The following is a 12,314-nucleotide window of genomic DNA, read 5'->3' as shown; positions in this document are numbered from 1 at the left end:
ATAAATACTTAAGGAAATGGTTTTTACTATACAGTAATTATATTTGAAATAGCGTTTGGTTGATAAGGGGCTATAAATTCCCCACTTGTTTGTTACATATGTTTTTTCTTTCTTAATGCTTGTTGGTGGTTTTATTATTGTGTTCAATAAAAATTAAAAAGAAAAAAAAAGAAAAGAACAGGTGACCCCCACTCCCACCCCCACCCCGTGAAGTTGAGAAGTATTGAAAGCTCGCGATAAAACATTCCCTGGATGGGGAAGGGAGGGAGAGGGAGGAGAGGCGGGATGGTCCTGAAAGGCGAGGAGACTCAGTCCCCCGTGACGTAATGCTTAGAGCGTGCTCGGCTCTCCCTGGCGTGCTTTACGTGCCCGGAAGTGGTACGGGACGACACGCGGAGAGAGCGTCTAAAGGAGAAAAAAAAAGTAGCCCGGGGAATCCAGCGATAGGCGGTGGAAGGAAGGGCTTTTGACAGGTGGTACGGGAAGCTTCAGGGGACAAAAAAAAAGTGCGCGTGCCCACTCCTCCGCCTCCCCCGGCTTTTCGCTGCTTGTGGTAAAAATGCCCGGCGTTCGTAAGAATCAAGAACGGAAAAGCGACCGCCCAATGGAGCCGCCGCCGGCTGATGTGGGTTTCCAAAGGGATGGAAGCGTTCTGGGTGGATAGGGAGGGTTGGTGGGCGATGAATATTGCGAGGGGGGAGGGGGAGGGAGGCGGAGGATGAGTTACAAATGTCAAAAGGCCCAGCGTGTGGACCCGAAGCCCTCGACCGCCACCTCGCTCGTCGGGCAAAAACTTGAGTCGTGGAGGGGGTCCTGCTTCCCTTTCTCCTCTTTGGGGCCTTTTCCACAAGGCCGCCTCTCTGCCTTTCGGACGTAGTTCTTCAGAGACACCCCATTCACCTCATTTTTTCCACTTTTGTCCGCTCCTAGTTAAGTTTAGAAGGCATGGGAATTGGCTGGAAGCGAAAGCGGGCGTTGACAAGAGATTTGGGGCAAAATTGCTCAAATGAATAAGGGGAATACCCCCATGAGGGATGTGTGGCTTCAACATATTTTAAAAGGGTCCCGTTTCATCTGGATAAGCCATGTATTTTGTGTGTTGAGAAAGCCAAGGCAAAATAAGTATGCACTTATTTCTGAAAGGAAGCCTGTTTTAGACTAACTTTGTGGAGAAAACTCAAGTTTTGAGACAAGATTCATGTCCACTGAAAAGTGGACATTATTGTTCAAAATCTGTCATAGTTAAAAAAGCAAAATGTGAGCCAGATATAACTTATTTTTGAAGGCAATAGGAATGGGCTAAAAAGTAGGCGAACCAAAGTTACCCTGGTATTTAAAATCATGTAATGGTCAAAGAAGATTTATTTAGGGGTCTCACTGCTTCTACTGCTTCTTTGTCTCATTAGATTTCTGATTGGATGTTTTGTCCTTTAAATGTGGGAGAATATTACAGTGGTAGCCTTTTATTCCCCTTATTGTAACTTGCTATAGATTTGCTACAGGGATTTTGCATAGAATGGAAAATACTCTGTTTATATCAATAAATGAATAAAGGTTCTGGGTACCCATTAGTAAAATTAAAATATTCTATTCCAAATGCACAACCTTATGACAGCTTGCTTTACTAAAAGTATTTTTGTCACACTGTTCAGAATCATTTTTGTTTACAATGTGTAAATGAAATGAACTTGTTCAAGCTCACATAGTACTTGTTCAAGCTGTTTTCAGGTTTCTTTTGCTATCACAAATTTTATTTTATAGCAGGATTTGTTACAATTCTGATTTTAATTCTTGCATAGTTTTTTGCACATAAAATTGAATATATGTACTGCTTTTTAAAGTGTTCTTAGTAATGAGTGGTCTGCAAGGATCAAATTATTTGTCTAAATGAGAGTTGAACGTTGTTCAGTAAAGGAATGGACTGTTTCAAATTTTTATGCATGCTTTGGAAAATCAAAAATGCCTTTTCCTCTGTCTGGTTTAGCTATCAGGAGTCAGACAGGCCTTTTTTTAACCATGTAACTAACTTTATCGCATCCCTGAAAAACATTTTCCTTTTCAAAATCCCCACCATGAGCATTATGAGATTAAAACTTGCTGCACATCATTTTTGCATTGTTCAGGACATATATTTTACTGTAGTATTAATTTCACTTCATTTTATGATTGCCTTTCTACTTTTCTGCCTTAGTGCATGACATATTTTGTATAGCCCTATTTCTGGGAATACTTTCTTTTTTCCCCATTTACATACCTGTCAAGTGCAAGCCTAAAACCTGTTTCCGGGTTTGAAGTCCTTCAGATTAATGGTACTATATTGAATTCCATAGTCCAGTTTCTCCTCAGAAAGTAGTGCATTCTCACAAGTTATGTCTGAATACATGAATTACATCTATTAGCTGTATTAGTAACCTTTGTTTTCCATCCTTTTATAATTACAGTAGAGAAGTATAGTTGTTACACAGTTCTCAAGGTTCAAATTATATCATGCTTCAAGCAAAAATTGAAAGGGAATGAAGCCATACATGGTGCACATTTTCCTGTGCTTATCACTATTAATAAATGATGAAAGTAATTTAGTATATAGAACTGAATGTTACTAAGTGATTACATATATGGTATAATATGGTGAGTGATTCATGTATCTCGTGCTCAGAGGTGAATTTATTTTGAACTCCATTACTGCTTTATATTCAGAATCTCAAACTAGCATGTAGATTAGTTAATTCTGAGATTCATATGTATTATATGTATTCCACATTCATATGTAGAATATGTTATTCACTCATCAGGAATTATAGTGAAATATATCAAAGCATGACTGATTTGATTATGGCATTTTATTATAATTTGTCGCTCTTCTCTTTTCAGGATTTTGCAAAAGAAAGATATGGAATATTGCCACTGATACAGTCACAGGAAAAACCAGGTCAGTTTCAAAATTCTATAAAACATATAGAGATGTAATATAATAAGTAACATAGTGCTGATTGAGGCCTCAAATTAGTTTTGTTTCTAGCTTTGATGGAGGCAGTTTGAGCTTTTTCGATATTCTCAGGAGCAGTGGTCCCCAAACTACGGCCCGGGGGCCGGATGCGGCCCGCTGAGGCCATTTATCCGGCCCGCGGGTGAGTCTGTCGGCCTGAAGAAACCCCCGTGGGCTCTGAGTCCCCCCCCCCCCTGGCTTCTGTGTCTGGGGACCACAGCAATGTCCTCTGTAAGGGGTGCTGCCACGCACACCAAAACAACCCCCCATGCAGTCTTTTCCAAGGCCTCACTGGGGAGCTGGGCATTGAAGTTGGGACGGGGAGTGACAAAGAAAGTGCGGGGAAGTCTTGCACCAGTGAAGGTTTGCACGCGCCTATGCGTACGAGCTCCCCATTCTACTGCCAGCCTGCCATACACCTGGGGGGTTGGGGAGGCTGGACACTCCGCTACGAACTTCAGAGAAAGAAGTGGGGAGAAAGAAAGAAAAGGGAAAGAGAAGGGAAAAAGAGGGAGGGAAAGAGAAGTGGAGAGGAAGGAAGGAGAGAGGGAAGGAAGTAAGGTGGAGAAAGAGAGGGAGAGAGAAAGGGAGGGAGGAAGAGAGATAGTGAGAAAGAGAGATAGTGAGCAAGAGAGAGAAAGAAAGCAAGAGAGAGAAAAAGAAAGCAAGAGAGAGAAAGAGAGAGAAAGAAAGCAAGAGAGAGAAAGATTTTGAGTGAGAGAAAGAAAGCAAGAGAGAGAGAAAAGGAGAGGAAGGAAGGGAGGGAAGGAAGGAAGAATGAAATGAATGGAGGGGCGGAGGAAGGAAGGACTTGTTTGGGGAGGTGTAAATTTTTTTAAAAAAAATTCTCAACATACATTCAAACAATACAGTGTACCATCTAATTTTCCATGAATAAAATGCAGTATTTTGTTAGTAACAAATATCAATCATCAAAAAAATTGCAATTTTTTTTTCTAAAGTTGTCATCCAGGTACATACTTTTCTTTTAATTAAATTCCCTCCTTAATCTTCCTTCGAAAAGTACACCAATTATATTTCTAACGTATTAACCATTATGACAAAGTGCTTCCTTCTGTCTTTATATATTTTTCTATAAACCAAAAAAATCTTGTATAGCTAATCAGATGTTAACAAAAGAAAATTAAAAACAAAACATAAACGTTTGTGAATTTCAGACTTCCCCCCCTCTAAACAGTACGTTCCCATTTTATTTTTTACTTTAAAATAAGATATGTGCAGTGTGCATAGGGATTTGTTCAGATTTTTTAATAGTCCGGTCCTCCAACAGTCCGAGGGACCGTGAACTGGCCCCCTGTGTAAAAAGTTTGGGGACCCCTGCTCAGGAGGATCTTCGGCCAATACAACATAAATACACACTTCATATCCAAGAATACACTAAGGCAGAAGCTTATCCACTCCGAGGATAAAAATAGCCAGACGCAAACTGAGCAAAGTGGTATATGCAGTACAATGCAGTGAGTCATTTGCAGATCTGTACATTGGGGAAATAAAATAACCACTTCATAAATGCATGGCACAGTGTAGGAAAACAAACACATCAGGACTAGATTCAGCAGCCCACCTGCCTTTAAAAGACAAAGTCCACTCTTTTAAACACAGCAAAGCCCATACTTTGGACAGAGAAGACTGCTGGTTTGAAAGGCAGGTCAAAAAAGCCATCTAAGTCAAAATTGAACAACCCTCTCTCAACAAAGGGGAAAGGATATGACATCTATTTTCAGTCTACAAGGCAGTCCTTTCAACAGTTCCAAGAAGGCTCCACACCCATTTGCATCACTCAGGAGACCCTGATTACACAGATAAACCTTCAGATGGCCTCAAAGACTCACTAAAAGAATACAAATGGAGGGTAAAGGTAAAGGTTCCCCACGCACATATGTGATAGTCGTTTCTGACTAGGGGCCAGTGCTCATCTCTGTTTCAAAGCCAAAGAGCCAGCACTGTCCGAGGATGTGTCCATGGTCATGTGGTCAGCATGACTAAATGCTGAAGGCGCATGGAACAATGTTACCTTTTCACCAAAGGTGGTCCCTATTTTTCTACTTGCATTTTTACATGCGTTTGAACTGCTAAGTTGGCAGAAGCTGGCACAAAGAACAGAAATTCACTCCATAACGTGGCACTATGGATTCAAACCACCAAACGGCCAACCTTTTTGATCGACAAGCTCAGCATCTTAGCCACTGAGCCACTGAGCCACTGCATATAAATCCTTCTATTCCCCACCATCCAGTCAGAGCTGAAGAAGCTTCTTGGATGAGAAGCAAAACATCTTTGAAGAAAAAGCAGAAAGTCCAGTTGCCTCTTGAAAAAAGCACCTTTGGGACAACCATTACCTGGATGTCGTTTGGCGGGACCCAGGGGAAGAGCCTTCTCTGTGGCGGCCCCGACCCTCTGGAATCAACTCCCCCCAGATATCAGAATTGCCCCCACCCTCCTTGCCTTTCGTAAGCTTCTTAAAAGCCACCTCTATCGTCAGGCATGGGGGAATTGAGATATTCCCTTCCCCCTAGGCTTATAAAATTTATGCATGGTATGTCTGTATGTATGATTGGTTCCTTAAATTGGGGTTTTTTAAATTAGTTTTAATATTAGATTTATTTATATTGTCTTTTTACTGTTGTTCGCCGCCCTGAGTGTGCGGAGAGGGGCGGCATACAAATCTAATAAATAAATAAATAAACCTCCATGGACATGTCCCAACATTTCCATTACTATAATAGTACTTAATTTACAACCAATCGTTTAGTGACCTTTCAAAGTTACAATATCATTGAAAAATGTGATTTATGACCTGTTTCCATACTTATGACCACCACAACAATATCCTCAAAAAATTTGGACACTTGAGAATGAGCTTGTATTTACAGCAGTTTCAGCATCTCAGGGTTATGAGATTACCATTTGCAACCTTCCCGGCTGGCTTCTGACAAGCTAAGTCAATGGAGAAAGTTGGTTTCATTTACTACTTGATTCATTTAATAACTGCAGTGATTCATTTAAGAATCTCAGCAAAAACATTGCAAAATTGGGCAATCGCTTAATAATTGTCTTGCTTAACAACAGTGATTCTGATCTCAATTGAGGTCATAAATCGAGCATAACCTATATTCACAAACTCCTATAGTTATGATGTAGCCATTTCCATTATAGAAACATAAATACAAATATTGGAATTATACGATACTGCAGGACTGTTGATCAAGAAAGTTCATATGGGAGAAATTTGTGCCTTTGGTCTCACCTAATTAATTCATATGTTTACATAGTTATCAAATGCATATGTCATTTTGCCAGGAGAGAGTAGCTCTTGTACTGATATACATAGATAAGTTTTGATGAGAGATGAAATTCTCAGGGCTCATAGGCAAAAGCCATCTGTACATGCTTCTCTTCTCATTTATTGGTAGGCCATTCCAGCAGCTTTTATTTTATGGTCTTTCTAGTGTTTATCAGGAAAAGAAAAATAATAGAATATTGTTCTTAATCTATAGTGAGGCAGGAGATTAATTGTGTTACATAAACATAAGGAATTTTCTACATCATTTATAAAAGTACTCATGAGATTCATTTCTTCTATGACTAGAGATAATGTTCTGAGTTTTTTGACCATAACATTTTTAATCTTTTATTATTTTAAACAGATCTACTTGAAAAGGAAATGATATTGAATTATTTTGGTATTTAACTATTTGGACTTTTTTCCATAACAACATTTGAAATAAGTTTCAAAATTATTATTAAATGTTAAAGTCTCTGGAATCTAGAACATAATTAGAGATTTTCAATTATTCATAGAGCTATTTATGGACAAGGAGTGCACAGTGGCAACTTTTGGCCATTTTTCCCTGTCTTCCTTGTTCCCCAATTCTATTTTATTATTCACCTAAACTAGGAGAATACAGGGGCTTTAGGGGAATACAGGGGCCATAGAAGAGTCAGAATTGCTATTTTGCCCCATTCCCAGCAACACATTAGCAGGTATAAGCCTGGATCTAACTCACAATTTTGTTAAGAGATTTAATAAATAACTTTCATGTAAATATGAATAAAGTGTTCTCAATATATGTCACTATATCTTTTATATGCAGATCGTGTGTTGGTACAAATAAAGGATTTGACAGGAGAGAAAGCTGATGAAACTGTTTGGCTTCGTGGCAGGATTCATACTAGTAGAGCAAAAGGTAAGACTGCTTCTTTAAACATTGTCATGAGTCAGAAAAGCTCAAGTATTATCTCCTTGCCCTAGTGTGTTTCTAATATGTATTTCTATTGCTTACATCCCATGTATCCTATCTGTTTCCACTTCTACTTCCATTGCTGCCATATATTATTTTTCCATGTATTCATTCATATACTTGTGATCTGTGCGTAACATTTATTTTGGTTTTAAACATCGCCAAATTCAAAAACTCAATATAATGTGAATGTTAAAAACCATAAAATAAATTGAAAACCACTGAAACAGAAAATTGTGGTGAAAAAAATACCGATAAAAATACTGGCTACCCACCAGTTAGGCTCACAAATTTCCTTGGCCTCTAGAAAGATGGTATTCCAGATGATGGTGACAGTAACAGAAGGAGGTATGACTTTGGTGTCCTACAGGATGGTTGGTAGAACCCAGAATATGCCCACTGTGAGATTTTATAGGACAGGCAAGGACAATTGGAGAAGGACAATACCACAAATAACTCTTTCAAAAGTCATACAACTTTATATGGCTTATAGATGACAATTAACAAATTGTACCAAAAGCCCACTGGTAAATTATGCACCTCATAAAAGAAAAAAAGTTACGTAGATGCATCAAGATGTACCTGAAATTGCTTGCATGTTTCATTTCATTGCCGTGAGCTGGAGTATCATCAATATGCTGATGATACTCAACTGTTCTTCTCTTCCTCTAGTAAATTAAGCAACATTTGGACATCTTATTCTGGTATTTAAAGACTGAGAGGGTCTAAAGAGGAACTAGCTTCAACTGAACCCTGAAAAAACTGAGTGGCTCTAGGGACTGTCTAGTTTTGATGCATCTTTGGTGCTAGATGGGCCTGCATTGCTCCAAACATATCTTATGAGCAATCTAGTGTGGTCTTGGATTCAAGACTCCTGCTTAAGGAGCAGGCGGCTGTCATGGCTCGGAGGGATTTTGCACAACTTTATGTTGTGCACCAATTCTTCCATTCATACATCAAGAGGGTCTTTTCATGTTCACTCATGTCCTTGTTACCTCTCAGTTATACTAATGTAATGTGTGCTGCATGGCATTGCCTTTGAAGAGTATCTGGAAACTTCAACTGGAGCAAACCTACACAGGCAGTTCTGTATTCTTTACACCTCTGCTCTGTGGCGGCATTGTTACCAGTTTGTTTCCAGATTCAATTCAAATCAAATCAAATTAGAATAGAGCTGGAAGGGATCTTTAAAAAAAAAAAATTAAGTAAAAATTCGGGCTGAGACATCCTTATGAGCATGTGCGGAAGTAAAATCATGCAAGGAGATGCGCATGCGTGAAACGTCGCAATGTTCTCCAGTAGCAAAGGTAACTGGAACCCAGCCCAGGTGATTGTTCTGATCTCCGGCTAAGGCCACTGTTAATTGGAATAAAGGCTTGCTAACTGCAGAGATTTGTAAAAACAAAACATCATCTTTATTTTTCTTCCTTCTGTTACAAACTGGGTCATCTCGGTATGCAGTCTCTCTTATCTCAGTTTATAGTAGTTAAGGCAGCATAAACATCCTCAAAGCATTCCACCATTCATTTTAAAATGTATGGCTAGGCAGCATTAGCCCAGGGTAATAAAAACTGCAATTAAAAACACATAAAATAAAGCTTACTTTCAGAGCTGTGGGAAGACACCTCCATATTGCTTAATAGCAGATTGAAAACTCCACCATTCTTCCCCGATGACACCCAGACGTGATGAATGAATTAATTAATTAATTAACCCATTCCTCTCCTTAATATTTCTTCCCTGACACTTGCTCTCTTCGCCTCTGCAAGCGTCTGAAATAAGGATTTATCCATCTAGCATCTGCTTCTCCTTCACTTGAATCTGAACTCATAGAAACATCCTGTGGTTGGTCTCCTACTTCTTCTGCCTCTAAATCAGGCCCTAGCACTAATTCATAACCACTTTCTGAATCAGAATCTGAAAAATCCCCAAACTGAACAGGAGTATACACAACAGTGATAACCTACAACTTCTGAAGGCAAAATGTTTCACCGGTTAATCGTACTCACTGTTAGGAAGTTTTTCATTAATTCCAGGTTGCTTATCTCCTTGATTAGTTTCCATCCATTGTTTCTTGTCTTGCCTTCTGCTGCTTTGGAAAATAGGTTGAGTCCCTATTATTTTTTCTTTTTGTCGTTTTAAATTCACAGTGCCAGTTTTGACTTTGAAAGCCTCATATGGCATAGACCCGGGTCAGTGTTCCCTCTAATTTTTTGGGGGGGGAGGGCAGAAAAGTATAGTGTCTGAGCGGCAGTCCCTTCAGCACTGGGCGGCACAGAAATAATAAATAAATAAATAAACAAACAAATAAATAAAAACCCCACCCTGTTTTGCCTCAGAGAATTTCAAAATAAAATACTGTACTGTGTGCCCATAACAGTGAGCTCATAATAGGGCAACTCTATCAATATCAAAATGCCACTTAAATAGTTGAGCTAGTTTCAAACTAGATTTTGATTTTCTTTCTCTCTTCCTTACTCCCATTCTTTTTCTTTCTCTTTTCCTGCCTCTCTTTTTTCTATCTGTTTCTCTCTCTTCCTCTCTTCCTCTCTCTCTCCTTCCCTCTCACTCTTTCCCTCTCGGCTTCTGGGCAGTTTTGGAAAACTCTGAGTTGATGATGATTTTTAAGTGAGCGATTGCTCACTGCTCAGCTTAGAGGGAACTATGACCCGGGTTATTTGAGAGACTGCTTCTCCTCAGTTACATCTTCCAATCATATCAGAGCTAATAGAGCAGATATGCTGCAGCTTTCATCATTTACAGACCTTCCTTTGATGGACCCTAGGCAGTGGATCTTCTCTGCTGTAGTGCCCATGTTGTGCCCATGTTGTGGGATATCTTTCCCACTGAGGCACCATTGATCCTGACTTTCCGAAAGTCTTTAAAGACCTAGTTGTACCATCAGGCTTGGAATTCCCAGACTAATGGGTGGATCCATTATTGTTAACATCTCTTTGCCCATTATTTTTTTAGCTGTGTTTTTATAGTTTTTAATAATTGTTATTTAGGTCATTCTTTGTCAAGTGGACCAGGTGAAATTGAAGCCTTATTTGAAAAACCATCACAAAAACAACATACGATAGGAAAAAAAGTGCTCTTTCTAATGAAATAAAAATGAAGATGATTGAAGGTGAGAAAACAGAGAGTGATAGAAAAAACCTTGCCCTTTCTAATGAAGATGATTGAAGGCGATGAAACAGAGCTCTCTGTTTTCTCACCTTCAGTCATCTTCATTTTTGTTTCATTAGAAAGAGCATGTTTTTGTCTATCATATATGTTGTTTTTGTGCTGGTTTCTTTTCAAATAAGGCTGCAAAAATCAATCGGGTGGACACCTGGTCCACTTGACAAAGAATGACCCATTTATAAATTATAGGGTTTTTAAACTTTGTTGTACTCTGTCCTGAGTCATTTGATTTGAGAAATAGTTAGCTATATAAATGTATATAGCATATAAACCTAACATATAAGTTGTTATGTTTTATATAAATTTTAAGAATAAATAATTTCTGGATCAATGATAGCTTCAAGGGCAGCCCCATATGGAGCACCTTAAAACAAATGAAAAGTAATTTGGATGTGAGTGACTTTAATCATTCCTACAGCAACTTGTTAAAGGCTAAATACCCAGGAAAATTATTAACAGCACAGGAAGTTTGAAAATCAGAATTCCAGGTTATGGTATGTCAAGCACAACTTGAGTTAAGCAAATACAAACATTTTAAAGAATTCTGGCTGCTAGTTACAATTGATAAAAAGACAGATATCTAAGTGTTCCAATCTACTGTTTGAAATAGCAGCCTCGGAAGTTTGCTCATGGGAACAGTGTCAGGAGTAAATACATCCTGAGATAATATTGCAGTGCAAGAAAATGGTCTGTAACCATGGTAATGACTGATATAAGCAATAATTAGTGTGTAATCATAGGTTTACTAAGTGTATTGCAACCTGATTGATTGGGAAAGTAAAATACACTCTTGCATGGGTTTGGTAGTTAGTTGTAATAGTTGTGGTAGCTGTATAGTAGTTACATGTAGTTGTATGATAGTATTGTGGGTGGTTTCTTATATTGGTTAATAGTTGGTGATACAGAGTAAAAGTGATAGTTTATTTAAACTTTTAACTTTAAACTTTTTGCTAAGAAGAACAGTAAAGTATATTTCTTACAAGAAAGCCTGTTGCAGTGTTTTCTTTCTTTAAAGACTTCAGTTACTTATAGTTTTTGATCTATATGGTGGGGCTATTTGGTGAGGCTACCTTCCACATTCGTAACTCTTAACAAACAGTACAGGAGATATATGTGTCAGCATGACATTTTGGATGAGAGGTTGGATATTTCCTTGTAGGATGCTATCTTCTAGATAGGTGCAGCAGGACAGAGTGTTGGCTTCTAGATTATAATTCTGATAGTAGATGCTCTAGGTTTCAGCCTCATTTTTTCTACTCCTTAAATGGATATTTATGGATTATTTTTAATATAAGAAAAGCACATTCACTTAATGACTGAAGTTCTGTGAACACTTTACAATAAACATGTATATTTACTCTAATTGATATGCTGGATTTTATAAGTAGTAAACCTTTTTGTGATGAGAATACAGTGATCCCTCTCATGAGGGATGCATTCCAAGACCACCCATAAAAAACAAATTTCCATGAAGTAGGAGAAAGATATTTTTATATATATTTAACGAGTATTTGGACTTTTAAAACCCACTCTTTGCGTTAAACAGTCATTCTATAATGTTTCTCAGCTGGAACTACATGTGATATCCTAGCAGTTTCTTTAATATAGTACAGTAGTACTGTAGAAGAATTTTATGAATTTTTAATGGATTTAAAATTTTCAATGGATTTAATGGATTTAAGCCCCCTTTGAAAACCCGTGAAGTAGCGAATCCACAAAAAATGAACCATGAAGTAGTGAGGGATTACTGTATAGCTAAGTACCCTTTTAAGTGCCCTTAAGGTCATAAAAACATTTAGAATTCATATAGATTTAAAGTCTCAAAGCATTACTGAATTAATAGTCATGCTAGAATTTCTTTTTTCAAACTAAAATCATGG

General features: G+C 38.2%; 1 protein-coding gene across 1 annotated transcript in view; it reads left to right on the top strand.

The window, feature by feature from the left end:
* The first annotated feature begins 222 nt into the window (after positions 1-222).
* The window catches only part of DARS1 (aspartyl-tRNA synthetase 1), a 61,692-nt gene continuing 49,600 nt past the window's right edge, over positions 223-12,314 (top strand). Inside the window, exons 1-3 of the mRNA XM_070731420.1 lie at positions 223-625; positions 2,872-2,929; positions 7,102-7,194. Of these exons, the coding sequence (XP_070587521.1) occupies positions 560-625; positions 2,872-2,929; positions 7,102-7,194 (217 nt within the window). The 5' untranslated portion in view covers positions 223-559. The remainder of the gene's footprint in view (positions 626-2,871; positions 2,930-7,101; positions 7,195-12,314) is intronic.

Source organism: Erythrolamprus reginae, chromosome 1 (genome assembly GCF_031021105.1).
Source record: "Erythrolamprus reginae isolate rEryReg1 chromosome 1, rEryReg1.hap1, whole genome shotgun sequence".
Lineage (NCBI taxonomy): Eukaryota > Metazoa > Chordata > Lepidosauria > Squamata > Dipsadidae > Erythrolamprus > Erythrolamprus reginae.
This window is presented reverse-complemented; position numbering and strand designations above follow the sequence as displayed.